The sequence below is a fragment of the Seriola dumerili genome, unplaced genomic scaffold (assembly GCF_002260705.1).
Source record: "Seriola dumerili isolate Sdu_G_001 unplaced genomic scaffold, Sdu_1.0 BDQW01000432.1, whole genome shotgun sequence".
Lineage (NCBI taxonomy): Eukaryota > Metazoa > Chordata > Actinopteri > Carangiformes > Carangidae > Seriola > Seriola dumerili.
The window spans coordinates 4597850-4618085 of record NW_019174687.1 but is presented as its reverse complement, the minus strand read 5'-3'; the positions used below and the strand labels follow the sequence as shown (position 1 = coordinate 4618085).

At 38.6% G+C, this 20236-nt stretch overlaps 2 protein-coding genes across 3 annotated transcripts in view; both read right to left on the bottom strand.

Moving 5' to 3' along the window:
- Positions 1-10940, bottom strand: part of LOC111233814 (receptor-type tyrosine-protein phosphatase N2-like) — a 236598-nt gene extending 225658 nt beyond the window's left edge. Inside the window, exon 1 of the mRNA XM_022761719.1 lies at positions 10683-10940. Within this exon, the coding sequence (XP_022617440.1) occupies positions 10683-10776 (94 nt within the window). The 5' untranslated portion in view covers positions 10777-10940. The remainder of the gene's footprint in view (positions 1-10682) is intronic.
- Positions 10941-14278: 3338 nt separating this feature from the next.
- The window catches only part of LOC111233922 (tripartite motif-containing protein 16-like), a 7551-nt gene continuing 1593 nt past the window's right edge, over positions 14279-20236 (bottom strand). The window contains exon 2 of one of the 2 annotated variants that reach the window (XM_022761842.1): positions 14279-14875. In XM_022761842.1, the coding sequence (XP_022617563.1) occupies positions 14694-14875 (182 nt within the window). In that variant the 3' untranslated portion in view covers positions 14279-14693. Of the gene's footprint in view, positions 14901-20236 lie in introns of both variants that reach the window. The other variant, XM_022761843.1, reaches the window with a different exon arrangement.

Here is a 20236-nt window from a genome sequence, read left to right as displayed (position 1 = left end):
TAGATTATAAACTATTTATTCTAATTATAAAGTTATAGGTGCCAAAGTGGAACCAAAGTTCCTTAAAAGTTTCTTTTTTCCATTTCACTTCAAGATAAGAATGCTCTCCAGCCAGCTAGAAGTGGACGATACGGCTTTTGGACTTTTGCTGCCAGAGTTTTTTTGCTCTGTGGTTTCATCACTCCACGCCAGCAGAGTGTAAAATAGGTTTGCAGTATTGCGCTGTGGACCGTCGGCGATGCGGGAGGATCGGAATTTCAATCAGCTTCACCCTGTGAGCAAAGAGCAGCGTCCAGGCTGTGGCCTTTAATGCCTCCTGGCAGGACCATTACAAGCTGCGCTCACAGAAGAGAAAAGGCACCACATTTCCCATAATGCCATCTGTCACCTGCTTCTCCCAAGCGATGAATGATTAAACTGTGAGCGGTCACCTTATGTGATGAAGCCGATCATTAAGCTGATCATGTAAACTTTTTTTTACTGTATGTCATGTGGAGATTTTCACAACTGGGTTGTGTATTTTTTGCACCGAATTTTAGACGAAAAAATAAATAAAAACAATACATAAACAAACAGTGGAGGGGTATATACAGTGCCTTACTGCTTCTCCCTCTCTCTCTCTATCACCCAGTTCATATAGTTGACCACATCTCAGAGTAATAAGGGACAACCCATATTTTCAGGCAACAAATCTCACTTTCAATGTTTAATAAATGAACTAAACCAAATCAATTACAGACCAGCATAGAGCCACCAATGCTGGTTTAAACCCTGCTGTAATGTATCATCAGGACGGGTGTCCTGAACAAAGCTTTTTCCAATGTCACCTCAGAAGTTATCCTACAGAATAACATATTTTAGCTAATGATATGCTAGTACATAGCCTTGGAAGTAACAATGAGGTATTACTGTTGGCAGTAAGCTAGTTAGCCAGGCATGCTAAGGTTAGCAGCTTACAGCTTGTGTTTTTGGAGCTAACTACCACATGTACTGTAACATTACTTATTGGTGGATGTGTACTGTGCTATTTTGTTTTTATAATGTAGTGTATATAAATTATTTAAGATATGTAATTTTATTATATTTTCAGGCTGCCTTTTCAGCATCTTGCCTGGGGAGCACGCATGAAAAGTAGCCTAAATTAGGCTTATTTAAAATTTAGCTTCTTTTGGTTAATGCACAGTAATTGTCCCTGTCAAATTGACTCATGCAATAAAAATAAAATAAATTGTCAATGAATTAGTCCTTGTAACTTCGCCTCTCTCTCAACAGAGAAGCTTGGACTTCTTTGACTTCTACTTCTTCAAGTGTCCTCTAACCTTTTCTGTTTTCCACCACACAATGTTATCTCTGCAGGCGTGTTTACATGTCGGGACAGTTGATAACAAGTCAGGGTCGCACACTGAAGGGAAAGCCTTTTAAAAACATTTCCCTGTCTTTCAAGTTTTATTTTTAGTTTGTGTAAAATCAGACTCACTTTCAGGTTTTTCCCATGGCTGATCAAAAAAAGAGCGGGGGGGGGTCCTAATAGGCTGTCTGTGTGTTGTCTATCTATATGTGTCGAGACGTGATTTCCGTTGTGTACCATGCATGCAGTTTGTTTCTTTGTTTTTAAGATGACGCCAATCCAATTTGTTTCGGCCCCAGCTCCGACAGAAACGATCACTCACAGCAACATGCCACCTGACAATTTAGACGAACACAAAGGAAAAGGATTTGGAAGCAGAAAGCAGTATTTGATCATTTTTTATTCTGTTGCAGCAGAGCAGAGGAAATCCATTTGTCGATTAGGAGGTGTGTGCGAACGGCCCCGTGCCTAAATTGGCAGTAATCTCTCTTTGTCTTCCCGTCCTCCGTCTCCTGCAGCGACAAAACAACCACCTCTCTCATCCTTTTTATCCCTTTTCCTCTCATCCTCCGCTCTTCTTCTCTTCCACTGATTGTTCGCAGCCGAAGCACTGATCCATCCATCTGGTTGAATGAAGCAGCAGTTTTGTATTCAGAACTGTTTTACTGTAGCTCTCAGCTGCTGGCTTCCTGTCTGCCTTGATTTTTGCAACAAAGAATCAAAGTTTCTGTTTTATGGAGCTTAAGTAAATCACCTGCTTTGATTACATGTTGTGGATGTAAATCATGTGAACATCATTAATCATTTTTGTGTAGGGACAGATATTGCGATTGCGATACGAGTCATAATTTCATTTGTTTATGTATTTGATTTTCACTGAAAAAAGAAAAAAAACATGATGATGATGTAATTTTCAAACAAGCATGTTCCCTAATGTCTGGAGAATATGATTTGGAGACTGGGGGCATCTCTGTTGCATTACTATGTGTGTGTGTGTGTGTGTGTGTGTGTGTGTGTGTGTGTGTGTGTGTGTGTGTGTGTGTGTGTGTGTGTGTGTGTGTGTGCGTGTCTGTATGACATTTTATCTTTATCAACAATTGCAGCTCCTGTGATTTGGATATTGCACTTGGCCATAGTGTGATTTCAATAATATTTCGATTAATTGTGCAGCCCTGTTTCTGTGTAATATAACTTGCGTTAAAGAAAAAGCTATGATGCCATATCCTAACACTTTTGCTTGAAAGTGTTGGAGGTAAAATAGAAAGCATGTGTGCCTGAAACGTTGGTGATAATTCCTAATTCCGCAGGAGAACTAAGGTGACGAGGGTGGCAGAGTGTCCCTCGATCTTCTGCGTCATGATGGACCTCCAGTGGCCACGTTCACAATTTAAAACATTAGCACCCGATACTTTCAGAAACCTTAGAGTGTCAAATGTAAAAATTGACAAACTGATTAAGCGATGACTGAATGGAAAGACTGAGAGGCACGTGTGCTACCCTGTCTCCTGTGAATTATCTTCACATACAACTAGTTTGCACTTAAACATTTAGGAATAAATGTAAACATGCTCCAAATATTCGGAGCTGTATTTCATATCACAAAAAAAACAAAACAAATCAAGGTGATTGGTGGATGCCTGGACGTTGCAATAACCACATGATACTGGACACCGAGTTTCACATTAGGCCTCATGCTTCAAATCAGTGTTCCCTATTTCAATATTCACCAAGACCACATCTGTTCCCAAACCTTATGCCGGGGAACACACTGCTTGCGTGGCGTGAGCATGGCGGCTCTTCATTTTGAATTATTTCTGATTTATTTTTGACAGAACAAAACACTGACTCTAAATGCAGCTGCTAAAATGGTTAAAAAAATATATATTTATATTTATTCATGTCTGTGACACATTCAGATGTCAGTACTGTGTAATGGTGCTGGTATGATGTCAATATGACATCAACAGGTCTTTCCTCTGTCTATTTTTGCTGGGAGACACGTGTCACATGTGAAAAGAAGGCAAGACGCCGAATCACACGTGTGGTATGTCCGCTCTAACCTGTTAACATGGGCGCTGAAATGAAAACCAAAACGTCCGCAACCACCACACACACACACACGACGCATCCAGTGCGTTCCTGGCCTTAAGCGAGTGTAGGTGTCTTGAAACATAACCATAAAAACTGAATTAATACAGTTTCAGGATGTGAGGTTTTCTGTAAGAAATACTTTGTGCCAAAGATTGATCTATCTCTGAGATGTGAAAAGATGCTCAAAGAAGTGAAAAGCCTGTTTTCAAACCCAGTGAATCTTTACCAGTAACTAACAGCACTCACATGTAAAATGTTTATATGTGACTACTAGCCACAGCTCCAACAAGCAGTTCTGAGCCATAAATGTTCAGTGAGAAGCTGCTGAGTGAATACAAACAGCAGTGGGTGATTCAGCAGGAAGCACAGTAAACCCTGCAGGGCCAAACAGGCACATTTCACTGAGATAAATGCTCAGAACAGATGTGGTTTCACCTGTACAGTGAGGAGAAACCACAACAGGAGGAGATACCAATCAACACAGCCAGAAACAGCAGCCTGCAGCAGGTGCTGGGAACAAAGCAGGAGCAGAGTGACAGGCTGTTCATCACACTTTCAGCTTCTGCGCTCCGAATCGATCCAGATTGATCAATCTATTGATGAATGTCAAGTCATTCAGAAGCATGAGCAGTGAAGCAACACCGACAAATGTGCCACCAGCTCAGATGCAGCTGGACTTCACTACAGGATGATCACGTCAGGTTTGTAATCACAGTGAGTGTTTTCTAAATCCTCCCTCATCGTCCGCTTTTAACAGGAAAACCAGAGAATCACAGCTAAACCCGGCCAACAAGAATCCTGAGTTTCAGCAGCCAAACCAAACATCTACTGTGTCATTTTAAAAAAAACGAAGCCAGGCTTCTTGTTTGTTCAGTGTTCTCTGAATGGTAATTTGTACAATTTAGATTTAAATCAGAAACTGATCTGGGCTTCGGCAGGAACATGTCATATCTCCATGCAGTCCAGGCCAAAGATATCACACATGGCGGGAAATATTGCAGTAATCAATATTATTGAATATCGGCTCAAGACTAATCCGACCAAAGAACAAGTAAACAAGATTACACAGGAACAGACCAAGGAAGCCATGATAATTCATGAAGCACAGGTGGCTTCTCAGATTTTTAACATGTGACAGTTATTGAAAACAGTTTCATCCCTCTGTTTTAATTTGGAACAAAAATAAGTTTCTGCATGTTTTCTTAGTACATGGTCTTTCTTCGTATACTTTATAACTACTGAATACTGAGTGTGATTATTAGTGCAGCAGAAAAAATATGTATATTGTGGTGTGTAGATTTTTCCATTAAAAAGTATGAAAGGTCATTAAATGTGCCTGGTTAGAACAAGATTTAACACAGAGACCAAAAAACAGAACAGTTGAAATTATGGGATCTGGTTAGAACAACTATGTTTCTGACCAATGAGCTTGCTCCGCTGCTGTGACATAACAGTGCTCATACACCTGCCTGTGTCCATGTCCTGCGCCCACATGTATGAGAGCACAGTTACAGTAAACCATGTCAGCAACTCGGCAGCTCTGCCCCGACCCTACCGACCAATCAGCATGTATAAAATCTTAATGAGCGTTGCCATGGTGACAGTCACACCAGGCAAACCAGCGGTGACCTTCTCCAGGTTCCAGATTAATGATTAGGAGACCTGAGCTGAACGCAGTCTCTGGTTCAGATCCCAGGAGGGACAAATCTGGCTCAGAGAGACACACACAGAGGGGCTTCACAATGAAAACACACTGTGTACAATAAAGTGCAACAAACATAAATCACTGTATGGACAAACAGCAGCTGATAAGACCACACACACAAACACAAACACAGAGAGAGAGAGAGAGAGAGAGAGAGAGAGAGAGAGAGACTATAGATCAGTAAAGAGCAACTGAAAGTAACAAATCATTGACAACTGTCTGCCTGTCATGTAAAAACTGCATGACAAAAGACTCATTAGAGCTAAATGCTCATTAGAATAAACAGTGTCTGGCTGCAGCCTCATTTTTAAATCAGAGGGTTTTAAAATATACACATGACAGGATGCTCCCGCACTAAGAGGAAGTCTGCCACTGTTTTTTGTGGATGCATTAACATGCAACTGGTCAAAACTGCTCACACTGGCACATTTAAAATTTGTGTTTTCAAATAAGAAATACAATATTTAATCCTTGAACTGTCTGAAAATAACTCAGTGAAATACAGTTTCACATGTGATATTAATGTCTTCACATCAGAGATGCTCACAAGTTAAGTTTTTTCAAGTCCAAGTCAAGTCTCAGTGTAGTTCTCTGGGAGGCAGAAGTGAGGGAGATGACAGCCACCCTCTCTCGCCCTATGAGGAAATGACATCCGAATTCAGCACACCAGATATTTCAATGTTAATGCGTCAAAAAATAAAAAAATAAAGATTGTTCACAAGTCCCAAACCTCAATCTCCCAAAAGTCCTTCAAGGATGAGTCTCAAGTCAAGTTTCAAGCATGCAACTTACAAGAAATATAAAGATATCCCCTCTGTGAAAATGTAATTTGCATGTTTTTTTTTATCTGACTGATTCATCGATTATGAAATAAGCACTTGCTGAATTACACATTTTGGAATGGAGAGTTTTGCTGTAGCAGGGATATTTTATGATCTTATCTCATGTTAAACATAAAATCTGAACCTAACAAGTAACTCCAGTTGTCAGATAAATACAGTGGAGTAAAAACTACAGTAACCTAACCAAGCCATGACCGTTATTATAGTAACCATGGCGATGAAGGTCCGGTACATCACTCTCGGTACAGTCCGCGTGTTTATTATTGTAACCATGACAATCAAGGTCCTGAATGCCTGCTGCCATAGGGGTGCTATTTCATTCTATTGCTTTAAACTGGATATTTGTTGCAGGAGTTCAGATTTACCAGTGGCTTTTGGTCCTGCACAACCAAAATGTCCACACAGTTCCACAATATTCTGTGAAATGACATAGTGACATGATCAGACTTAGTTAGAGCTGAAGGTCAAACAGACTGTTAATGTTATCCTGAGGTTTTCGTTCAAAACTAATTCTGAGCTTGATCATTTCTCTCCAAATGGAAACTGAACCCAGATCTTCTTCAGGGTTGGAGGTAAATGTATCTGACCGCCCACTCTTTCTTTCCGGTGTGCTGCCTCGCTGCTAGACTGCTTTCCGCTTCTAAATTCAAATTTGTGTTAACTATTCCAGGCACGGAAGCCTCTCTGACTTTAAACAAACAGACTGTGCATTTTGAGACTCCCCCACACGTTTAAATAAGATGTGTCAACCATGAAAAAGCTATAAGCTGAGATGGTGAACAAACTACACAGAGGAGTAGATCTGACAATAGATGTAGTGATACATAAACTGACCTATGACCTCCAGTCAAGGATCAACAGGATCAGAGAGATAAATAGTTTCTCCTTATTCTATTGTTTCCCTTATTTTGATCATTTTCTTCTGGATAAAAACCAAACTAAGTCCGAACTACCGTGAAACGCAACAAGGTCACTGTGAAGTCACTGTTGAGTACTGCAGACGAATCACAGCTCCTTATGAATATTTCAATGTTATGAGAATTATGATAGGTGTACAGCAGTACCACAGGAGACTAAAAATGTCGAGAAAGTAGAATAAGGTCACGATATCCTCACGACAGAGTGCCACTATGGATCCCTGAAGGGATATTTCAGGAACTTTTTAAATACTGTAAGAATATAATGTGCACAAGGTCTCTATATAGTCACTTTTGATTAAAAATTTTAATATACAGTTCCCTTGAGGGGCACTGTAAGATATTTATAGGGATTCTCTCAACTCACTCCACGTTTGAGTTCATACAATCTGTGTTTAAAGATTTATTTTCTTTTTTTTTCTTATGAGTCTTGTTAAAACAATGTCAAAGCAGAGAATGTCACTTGTAGGTGATAAGCTTGGGACAAGCCTGAAGACGAGCTGGAAGCTGCAAAGACTGGTCAGAGCAGTGTTTCCGCCAGCTCAGTCTGAGAGAGTCAAGAAAGAGCAAAAACCTTAAGACTTGAGCAGACGAAACACTGAAGCACGGGTCAGTAATGACTGGATTTCTGGAGGCAGACGACCCTACAGACCCTGCAGACACCACGCCAACTGTGACGTGTCCTTGTACCAAAACAAACATGGACGGCTACCAGCAGCTTGCAGTGTTTATATGAAGTGCAAAGGCCAAAAAGGAGAAAGAAAGCGCTTTGGTTTTGGTCAGATCTTGGATGGAGAGGCGTATGGGACAGTATAGTCTACAGAGGGAACTGGAGGTGGGTGGTCTCCCTTGGGCAACACAAAACTGATTTCAGCCGCAAATATCAAACATGTTTAAAATATCTTTATGTGAACAACTGGCAGCAACTGGATCTGAAGACTTGAAGATAAAAATATTTACATATAACACACTATATGATTTTGTCTGACCACCGTCAAAACCAGCTGACCCAGACTGGAACAGACCTGGTCCAACTTGGTACCATCAGTCGTCATGGCCATAGCTTTAAACGCAATTTTATTGTTATGGTTCACTCTCGCCGCTCTCGAAGCAGCGTTTTCAGCCCCACGATGCAATTTATCAATGATAAACCTCTGACAAACCCACTGTACTCTACCTGCTCGGCTACAAATGGCAGACAGACAAATTTAGAGACCAGCTGGTGAACAAAGTGAAGCATTTAGCAGCTAAAGAACCAGATATTTCCCTCAGGAGCGATTTCAGTGGAGGCCAAAAACAGAGCTAAAACACAAACAAAACTGTTGCTCCAGTTACTGTTGGATGTGTAATCCAGCAACTAAAAGGTTCACTATATAAACTTAAAACTTACGGATGGGTCGACAAAACACTGGATCTTCACATGAGAGACCGCCGTTTCTTTCCCGTCTCAAACCGATATTCATCGTTGTGTCTTTTAACCATGAACACAGTTGCTCTATAACCTTAACCCTGTGTTTATTTTTGCACCCATGATGTCAAAGAACCTTTAATCTTAACAAAATACTTATCTTAACTCAAGCCATGAGCTTTCCCTAAATCAAACCAAGTTGTTTTTGAGCATAGACTAGACAACACCCCTATGGGTTGTATTTTGATGGCTCAAGACAGGGCCAATTAATTAGCTAACAATGCACAACCCTGAACATATATGCATTAAATCAAAGTGTCAAAACCAGTGGAGATGGATGAACCAGTGGCTTTTGTGGCCCCTCCCCCTAGGCAGTTGCCCCTTTAATATAGCCTTGGGTCAAACAGGTTAGGAGCCACTGCCACATGCTACAATAATGTAGCAATAAAGCACAGTAAAGTAAATATTACATAACTGTAATACTCTGCTTGTCTGAGCTAGTTGGCAGCATTATAGTATATTTTCAGCACCATGGTTAAATTATATGTATCAGTTATATGACAAGAGAAAAGAAATGCCATGAAATGTCAAAATGGTACAATAAACTAAAAGACCCTGTAGAGTTATTGCAGGATTAGTGTAAAATCTGATCACTAAACCATATGCATCGTTAACAGAACAGGCACATTAACCTACTGTAGAATATATGTGTGTTGTTTCTAAGTGTAAATGTCTAAATAGAGTCTGAAAGCCGCAGCTCGGAGCTCTCTGTTGTTTTGCTGCTCGTCTTCTCAGCTGAGTCTATACTGTGACTGCCATACTCTCTGTTTGCTGGTTATGTAATCTGAAGGAGAAAGGGGGGGGGGGTCTGGACACACACACACACACACACACATACACACACATACACACACATACTCTCCTCCCTCTCAGCACAAGCTTCTTCCTGCTCTTCCTTCTCCACTCACCATCTTCTACAACACATCTCTGCATCAGTCATCCTGCAGGCTCCGATTCTCAAATCAGTGGGGGAATATTAGGTATCAGCTATTTATAGACTCTGTGCATGAGAGAAATTAATGTCAACAGTCATCATACACACACACACACACACACACACACACATACAAGTACTCGATCGATAGCTGGCTCTGTAAAGAGCACAGAGCTAGAAATTGGAGAGTGTATGTATAAGCTCATTTTTCATTGCTTTGCTTTGATGTTATCACTGACTATTGTTGTTGCCTCCTCTTGTCTACAAGCGAGTGTACACAGACCCACCACTCCCTATTATCATTGAGTTTTAATATTTGGGACTACTGTTAAATTCTAATTTTAATTATGTTCCTGCATCATTTCTACATTTTACTTCATTTATTGTACAACCTTTGTTTATATTTAGCTTTCTTGAATTATTTTTTTAAAATCTTTTTTATTATTTTGTATTTAGTTTTTAAATTAGTATTTCAGCTAGTATTATGCTACTGTGTACATTTTATTTTGTACATTTAATTTGTATATCCATTAAATGTATATTTTTCTTATATATTTTTAGTTTAATATATATATTGTTAATATTTTAAATAGCTAATATACTAAATTATTTTTTTATTTAAACTTTTTTTGTTTGTATTTTAGTTCTATCATTTGTTTTGAAAATATCACTTGTATATATTTTTATTTTTATTGTATTGAAATTATGGCATTCCTGAATTATTTCAAATATTTTGAATTTTATACTATTTTCACTATTAATTTTCCTTATTGTAAGTTCAAATCTAGGCTTCAAGACCCTGTTACCACGTCATTTCTATTATTTTGTGGCCTATATTTAATTTATTTTATTGTATATGTTTTCAATTATGCAATGTTTATATATTACGTTCTACGAATCATTCACAGAATTTAAAATATTTTTTAAATTATTCAATTATATTATTATTTTTGTATTTTAAATTTTAATATTTTTTTACACTTACATTTTTGTTACAAATAGTCCTGGATGGCAGATGTAGGCCTGCGTAGTACAATAAAGGCTAATTTCCCTGTATTTGCTTCATCCTGCAGTTTACTGCACAGCAGTGACTTTATGCTGTTCTGATAATAATCCTGTGAGGTTTTGTACATTTGCAGTGGATCTCCCTGCTGAAACGTTATTGCAGGATCACAGTGTTTGTTTTTCCTCGGCTCAGGTGAAGCTGCAGCGAACCAGCCTGCCGGTTGCTGGCAGCTCCGCTGATACAATATTGACACAGATCAGGCACAGAAATAGCCTCCACGGTCTGTTCTGCAAAATGGCTCTGAGGAGGACCGGAGACGCAGCTACGGTCACGTTATCATTAAGAAAATAATCATCCGTTAATGTACTCACCGAATCTTCTGTCAGCAGAAGCGGGGGAGCAGCTCAGGGAAGCCAGGAGCAGGAGGAGGAGGTGTTGGAGGAAGGAAAAAGGCAAAGGTTTCATGTCTCTTCTGGGTTATTCTCTCAAAGTGTTAAAAGGCCATTTCTCCTTTGGTTCGTCCTCCTTTCCGTTCAGAGTGGCTCCTCCGCGGCTGGAGGAGCAGAGGAGAGCCGGAAGGTGGATGGATGTAGGAGAAGAGGAGAGAGGATGCAGGGCGTTTCTACTGCTGCTGCTGCTGCTGCTTCTCCTGGAGGCTCGAGCTCTAAACAGTGAATTAGCAGTTAGACATGGTACATCCGGTGTGGAGTTCCAAAATAAACGTCTGAAAATTACAGTAATCTGGAGTTTTGGAGAAATAATATGCAAAGTGAAACTGTAAGTGGATTCAAGCTGAAAATTATGTGTATTTATGTAATACTTGTTTACAACAACAATCACAAGGTAATTCGAATGTAAATTTTATAACCTGTGCATTAGACAATCATAAAACAATGTTATTTATAAGAAAACGTGTAAAACATCAGTAGTTCTGTTTTCAAAAATATAGAGGTTTCTGTTTTGTTTCCTAACATTTTTTTATTTTATTTTTGCACATGCCCTTTTAATGTGGTCCATTTTCAAAATAAAACCCCTACAGACAAACACATAAGATAGGCTAGCTTATGTGCTTTAATAGAAAACAGGAAGATTTGTAAATCTTTTTTTGTAGTCTTGACTCTTGTTGCCAGCATTGTGGGTTTCTGAAATGATGAAAAGTATAAATGAAATATTAAAGATATTAACTCAAGAAGCCTGATAAACAAGAGATAATAATAAAAGCTAGAATTGTTGCTTTAATGTTAAGGTGTTTTGTCACAGCATGTACTCTGAGCTACAATTCACTGGAGGGGATAAAAGTAATAGATTAGACCATTTTAGTTTTTTGGTAAGTCACCAAAAGGAAGTGATTTTATATTGTTTTCAACGAATGATAAACAGCCATGTTGTACATTTCTCCATGGTATTTTCAGATTAACAGTAAAAAAAAGTTTGCCCCATACTGTGTGTGTCAAGTCAGGGCCAATAAAAGTTGCTACATGGAATAAAATATAATTACTTGTCCTGAAATTATGAATATACATGAATGAGAATAACTAGCTTTTCTCTGGAAACTGAAAACAAATACAGTCATAGTGGTGTATTTCACCTGGTGCTATGGCGTGCCGTCAGGTCAAGCGAGGCAAGCAGTGCTCGCCCAGTTAAAGCTAAAAACAGACCAATCAATCAGAATGATAGTAAAGTTCTGATGCGGATAATCCTGGGATCTTTGATGGGTGAGGAGGAATAGCCAAAGTGTGCTTGTCAGATGATATTGCACGCATGCGCAGACGTGTGTGGATACTAAACAAATTAAATGTTAAGAAGCAACAGTACAAGTAGCAGGACAAGAGCAATTTATACTGATTTATCATCTCTGTGCAAGATATGCTGTAAATTTGGAAGTTTGAGACAGAATATTGTTACAAGAGTACCACAGCTCCTTTCAGGAATAGCTCACACCGAAGGCGGTGTGCGTAGCAGAGAGAGAGAGAGAGAGAGAGAGAGAGAGCGAGAGAGAGAGCGGTGAGGCTGGTGACCGCTAGTTAGCTAGTTAGTTAGCAATTAGCAGTATAGCTGTGAATGTAGCAGTGTGACAAATGTGCAATATGCTGTTTTTACCATAACTACAGCTACAGCTACAACTACAGTTACAGCTCCTCAAGACTGAAGCCCCCGCCTCTCCCCTGTGCCCTCCAACTACAGTCCAGGCTATGAGCCAGGAAAGGTTAGCAACACTGAGGCTGGAAAGGCTATAGGATTCTACATTGAGTGTGTCACTGTCAGTTAATTAAGCAACATCACACCAGAGGGAGTGATGTACTGTATATCAGCACGGCTGTGATTCAGTCATAGGTACCTATGATGTCGTACCCAGTACAACAACACGACCTGGAGTGTGATATTGCTTTTATACAACAGTTCTGCAAGCGCCATATTAGTTAAATAAGCAACAACAGATTATGAATTGTTTTTTTTAATTTAATCACTTATTTGGCAACGCCAGCACAAATAGATGTGCAACTAGACTGGTACTGGACTGTTGCTAAGCAACACAAACATTTATCTGACCTGCACATTGCACACTAGCTTGCTACTTTGTCTACATGTTACCTCGGGTGTGCGCTGAAGTATCCAGGCTTCTTCCCTTCATCCTCCTCTGCCTCCCATATATCATTTAATTCAAATGTTTGTTACAATCTAACATAGATAACGACTGTTACTGTTGTGCTGATTAATGGTTAATAGAACACCTGTAAAGCAGAGTGACACATGTAGTTAAAAGTCCCAGTGCTGTTATACTCTATATCAGCACTCATCGAATGCCTCTCGTCCAATCAAATTTCTTGGTTGGAACTCGGTGTTGTATAATGGTAAGTATTTTTGATAGATTTATACATATGTTTCCTCTATACTTCAAGTTTCACATGTTTAGTGTCAGTTCAGAAGAATATTCCTAAAACTTCTTCAGCCAGGAAGTTGAAAAGTGAAGATGTCCAGGCAGAGAGTAGCAAGATGCAGGAGAGAGACCTTCAGCATAGGAGAGACAGGCAGGACAAAATCATGAGACAGAACAGGCTCTGAATTTACAAGAGACTTGCTGCTACTACTGTCTTGAAAAGGTATGTTTGCCTGCTTGCCTATCTGTAAAGGTCACCACACACCACTGTCCTGCTGAACATGGGTGGTATGTTTAAAAGGGTAAAGTTCAACAGTAATACTGAGATGATGTGTACCTGTTTTAATTTAAAGATTTCACTGCTGAATAAGTGCATTTCATTCATATAAAATCTGCGTGAAACCACAGCGTTAAATTGCAACTCTAAATTACAACCGTGTCATGGACTAACAACAAGGTTTTCTTTTCTTTTTTTTTTATTTGAGTAATGTATCTTTGTCAATCATACTTACTCCATTATCTTTGTAGTCCTGTCATCCTGTCAGTTCTCAAACTCTTCTCTGTTGTTAGAATAATATTTTATCTGTTACCTTTTGTTCTTCAAATAGAGTGACAGATATTGGATGAGTGTTTGAATCCATTGTTTTTTTAATGTGAAAACTCATTACCAAGTTCACTCACTTCATTTTTCTGCTGGGATGTGACACAGTTATATTAGCGTGGATCATATCTGAATCACTACGTACTAATAATTACTAAAGTTTCTCATCAGCTTAAAAACATGGTCTGAAACATGTGAACAAAGTGAGCTGAGGAGCTTTAACCTCCACTACATCCCTGGTCAGGTGGATGAAGGCGCCCTCTTGTGTTGTGCATCAGTTTTCAGATTTCAGTTGTTCACCTGCTGTGATGTTCACTGCAGGAAGACGAGTAAAAACTTCACTCAGCCTTTGGCAGCTTTAAACAACATCAGTAAAGACACATTTAGATACATGTAATATCACACTTCACACAGCGGTCACACTCTGTAACACTGATGCTGCATTCAGGTCACATGGGAAAGATGGAAGACAAGAAAGTATTTGATTTATTCTTTAGGAAAAACTGTTTTATTCATGATGTGAAGCTTCAGTTTGTTCACACACTGAATCAGTAAAGTCTGTTAAATGACTCTTGTTCAGTGATTTCATGAACAGATTCACTTCATCCACACAATCAGTTTGTTTCACCTGAATCTCAGATATGGAAAATAAAATAATGAATCATCTCCTCATTGATTATTATCATGATAATTACAGTTTTATAAAACCTCATAGACCTTATCTGTAAGTTGATTTGAACAACAACAACATTTGATCTGACAAACACATAAATATAAACATGTAATTATAGATTGCAGTGCAGACACAAGAGCTATGAGCTTTTAGCAACAATGATGGAGACAAAATAAACTGATGAACAAAAGTTCACTTTTTAAACCGAATGCAACTTAAATGACCTTTGTCTATTTGAGTTTACACAACTCAGCTGTGTCTCCATAAGAGGAAACCCAAACTCCAGCATAGAGAGGCTGAGTGAATGTGGTCTGGACTCTGTGGAGGAGAGTCATGGTTTCAGAGACGCTGTAGAAGGACAGAACACCTGCTCTGTGATCCAGGTACACTCCTACTCTGAAGGACCGAGGACCTGAGACTGGAGTGTTGATTTTGTTGTAGAAGAATGTATAACCATTTTGGTTACAATTTAATGCCCAAGATTTATCATTGTGTCCAAATACAGATTCACTCCCTACTCTGCTGATATTCTTGTATGCAACTGCTACATGAACTCCTCCTCTCCACTCCACCTCCCAGTAACAACGTCCAGTCAGACTCTCTCTACTCATAACCTGAAAACATGAAGTGAATCTGACTGTGTGACTAGAATTAGACTGTCGGCAAAAGAAGATTTATTGTACAACCTTTGTTTATATTTAGCTTTCTTGAAATTATTTTTAAAATCTTTTTATTATTTTGTATTTAGTTTTTAAATTAGTATTTCAGCTAGTATTATGCTACTGTGTACATTTTATTTTTTGTAATTTAATTTGTATATCCATTAAATGTATATTTTTCTTATATATTTTTAGTTTAATATATATTATTGTTAATATTTTAAATAGCTAATATACTAAATTATTTTTTATTTAAACTTTTTTTGTTTGTATTTTAGTTTATCAATTTGTTTTGAAAATATCACTTTGTATATATTTTTTATTTTATTGTATTGAAATTATGGCATTCCTGAATTATTTCAAATATTTTGAATTTTATACTATTTTCACTATAATTTTCCTTATTGTAAGTTCAAATCTAGGCTTCAAGACCCTGTTACCACGTCATTTCTATTATTTTGTGGCCTATATTTAATTTATTTTATTGTATATGTTTTCAATTATGCAATGTTTATATATTACGTTCTACGAATCATTCACAGAATTTAAAATATTTTTTAAATTATTCAATTATATTAATTATTTTTGTATTTTAAATTTAATATATTTTTTAACACTTACATTTTTGTTACAAATAGTCCTGGATGGCAGATGTAGGCCTGCGTAGTACAATAAAGGCTAATTTCCCTGTATTTGCTTCATCCTGCAGTTTACTGCACAGCAGTGACTTTATGCTGTTCTGATAATAATCCTGTGAGTTTTGTACATTTGCAGTTTACCCCTGAAACGTTATTTGCAGGATCACAGTGTTTGTTTTTCCTCGGCTCAGGTGAAGCTGCAGCGAACCAGCCTGCCGGTTGCTGGCAGCTCCGCTGATACAATATTGACACAGATCAGGCAACAAATATGCCTCCACGGCTGTTCTGCAAAATGGCTCTGAGGAGGACGGAGACGCCAAGCTACGGTCACGTTATCATTAAGAAAATAATCATCCGTTAATGTACTCCAGAGAATCTTCTGTCAGCAGAAGCGGGGGAGCAGCTCAGGAAGCCAGGAGCAGGAGGAGGAGGTGTTGGAGGAAGGAAAAAGGCAAGGGTTTCATGTCTCTTCTGGGTTATTCTCTCAAAGTGTTAAAAGGCCATTTCTCCTTTGGTTCGTCCTCTTTCCGTTCAGAGTGGCTCCTCCGCGGCTGGAGGAGCAGAGGAAGGCCGGAAGGTGGATGGATGTAGGAGAAGAGGAGAGAGGATGCAGGGCGTTTCTACTGCTGCTGCTGCTGCTGCTTCTCCTGGAGGCTCGAGCTCTAAACAGTGAATAGCAGTTAGACATGGTACATCCGTGTGGAGTTCCAAAAATAAACGTCTGAAAATTACAGTATGGAGTTTTGGAGAAATAAATGCAAAGTGAACTGTAAGTGGATTCAAGCTGAAAATTATGTGTTTATGTAATACTTGTTTACAACAACAATCACAAAGGTAATTCGAATGTAAATTTTATAACCTGTGCATTAGACAATCATAAAACAATGTTATTTATAAGAAAACGTGTAAAACATCAGTAGTTCTGTTTTCAAAATATAGAGGTTTCTGTTTTGTTTCCTAACATTTTTTTATTTTATTTTTGCAACATGCCCGTCTTATATGTTAATGTGGTCCATTTCAAAATAAAACCCCTACAGACAAACACATAAGATAGGCTAGCTTATGTGCTTTAATAGAAAACAGGAAGATTTGTAAATCTTTTTTTGTAGTCTTGACTCTTGTTGCCAGCATTGTGGTTTCTGAAATGATGAAAAAGTATAAATGAAATATTAAAAGATATTAACTCAAGAAGCCTGATAAACAAAGAGATAATAATAAAGCTAGAATTGTTGCTTTAATGTTAAGGTGTTTTGTCACAGCATGTACCTGGAGCTACAATTCACTGGAGGGGATAAAAGTAATAGATTAGACCATTTTTAGTTTTTTGGTAAGTCACCAAAGGAAGTGATTTTATATTGTTTTCAACGAATGATAAAAGCCATGTTGTACATTTCTCCATGGTATTTTCAGATTAACAGTAAAAAAAAGTTTGCCCCATACTGTGTGTGTCAAGTCAGGGCCAATAAAAGTTGCTACATGGAATAAAATATAATTACTTGTCCTGAAATTATGAATATACATGAATGAGATAACTAGCTTTTCTCTCTGGAAACTGAAAACAAATACAGTCATAGTGGTGTATTTCACCTGGTGCTATGGCGTGCCGTCAGGTCAAGCGAGGCAAGCAGTGCTCGCCCAGTTAAAGCTAAAAACAGACCAATCAATCAGAATGATAGTAAAGTTCTGATGCGGATAATCCTGGGATCTTTTGATGGGTGAGGAGGAATAGCCAAAGTGTGCTTGTCAGATGATATTGCACGCATGCCGCAGACGTGTGTGGATACTAAACAAATTAAATGTTAAGAAGCAACATACAAGTAGCAGGACAAGAGCAATTTATACTGATTTATCATCTCTGTGCAAGATATGCTGTAAATTTGTTTGAGACAGAATATTGTTACAAGAGTACCACAGCTCCTTTCAGGAATAGCTCAGTACGAAGGCGGTGTGGCGTAGCAGAGAGAAGAGAGAGAAGAGAGAGAGAGAGGAGAGAGAGAGCGGTGAGGCTGGTGACCGCTAGTTAGCTAGTTAGTTAGCAATTAGCAGTATAGCTGTGAATGTAGCAGTGTGACAAATGTGCAATAGCTGTTTTTACCATAACTACAGCTACAGCTACAACTACAGTTACAGCTCCTCAAGACTGAAGCCCCCGCCTCTCCCCTGTGCCCTCCAACTACAGTCCAGGCTATGAGCGGAAAGGTTAGCAACACTGAGGCTGGAAAGGCTACAGGATTCTACATTGAGTGTGTCACTTGTCAGTTAATTAAGCAACATCAAACCAGAGGGAGTGATGTACTGTATATCAGCACGGCTGTGATTCAGTCATAGGTACCTATGATGTCGTACCCAGTACAAACACGACTGGAGTGTGATATTGCTTTTATACAACAGTTCTGCAAGCGCCATATTAGTTAAATAAGCAACAACAGATTATGAATTGTTTTTAATTTAATCATTATTTTGGCAACGCCAGCACAAATAGATGTTGCAACTAGACTGGTACTGGACTGTTGCTAAGCAACACAAACATTTATCTGACCTGCACATTGCACACTAGCTTGCTACTTTGTCTACATGTTACCTCGGGTGTGCGCTGAAGTATCCAGGCTTCTTCCCTTCATCCTCCTCTGCCTCCCAATATAATCATTTAATTCAAATGTTTGTTACAATCTAACATAGATAACGACTGTTACTGTTGTGCTGATTAAATGGTTAATAGAACACCTGTAAAGCAGAGTGACACATGTAGTTAAAAGTCCCAGTGCTGTTATACTCTATATCAGCACTCATCGAATGCCTCTCGTCCAATCAAATTTCAAAGTTTCACACATGTTTAGTGTCAGTTCAGAAGAATATTCCTAAAACTTCTTCAGCCAGGAAGTTGAAAAGTGAAGATGTCCAGGCAGAGAGTAGCAAGATGCAGGAGAGAGACCTTCAGCATAGGAGAGACAGGCAGGACAAAATCATGAGACAGAACAGGCTCTGAATTTACAAGAGACTTGCTGCTACTACTGTCTTGAAAAGGTATGTTTGCCTGCTTGCCTATCTGTAAAAGTCACCACACACCACTGTCCTGCTGAACATGGGTGGTATGTTTAAAAGGGTAAAGTTCAACAGTAATACTGAGATGATGTGTACCTGTTTTAATTTAAAGATTTCACTGCTGAATAAGTGCATTTCATTCATATAAAATCTGCGTGAAACCACAGCGTTAAATTGCAACTCTAAATTACAACCGTGTCATGGACTAACAACAAGGTTTTCTTTTCTTTTTTTTTTTATTTGAGTAATGTATCTTTGTCAATCATACTTACTCCATTATCTTTGTAGTCCTGTCATCCTGTCAGTTCTCAAACTCTTCTCTGTTGTTAGAATAATATTTTATCTGTTACCTTTTTTTTCTTCAAATAGAGTGACAGATATTGGATGAGTGTTTGAATTCATTGTTTTTTTAATGTGAAAACTCATTACCAAGTTCACTCACTTCATTTTTCTGCTGGATGTGACACAGTTATATTAGCGTGGATCATATCTGAATCACTACGTACTAATAATTACTAAAGTTTCTCATCAGCTTAAAAAACATGGTCTGAAACATGTGAACAAAAGTGAGCTAGGAGCTTTAACCCTCCACTACATCCCTGGTCAGGTGGATGAAGGCGCCCTCTGTGTTGTGTGCATCAGTTTTCAGATTTCAGTTGTTCACCTGCTGTGATGTTCACTGCAGGAAGACGAGTAAAAACTTCACTCAGCCTTGGCAGCTTTAAACAACATCAGTAAAAGACACTTTAGATACATGTAATATCACACTTCACACAGCGGTCACACTCTGTAACACTGATGCTGCATTCAGGTCACGAGGGAAAGATGGAAGACAAGAAAGTATTTGATTTATTCTTTAGGAAAAAACTGTTTTATTCATGATGTGAAGCTTCAATTGTTCACACACTGAATCAGTAAAGTCTGTTAAATGACTCTTGTTCAGTGATTTCATGAACAGATTCACTTCATCCACACAATCAGTTTGTTTCACCTGAATCTCAGATGTGGAAAAGAAAATAATGAATCATCTCCTCATTGATTATTATCATGATAATTACAGTTTTTATAAAACCTCATAGACCTTATCTGTAAGTTGATTTGAACAACAACACATTTGATCTGACAAACACATAAATTATAATGTAATTATAGATTGCAGTGCAGACACAAGAGCTATGAGCTTTTAGCAACAATGATGGAGACAAAATAAACTGATGAACAAAAGTTCATTTTTAAACCGAATGCAACTTAAATGACCTTTGTCTATTTGAGTTTACACAACTCAGCTGTGTCTCCATAAGAGGAAACCCAAACTCCAGCATAGAGAGGCTGAGTGAACTGTGGTCTGGACTCTGTGGAGGAGAGTCATGGTTTCAGAGACGCTGTAGAAGGACAGAACACCTGCTCTGTGATCCAGGTACACTCCTACTCTGA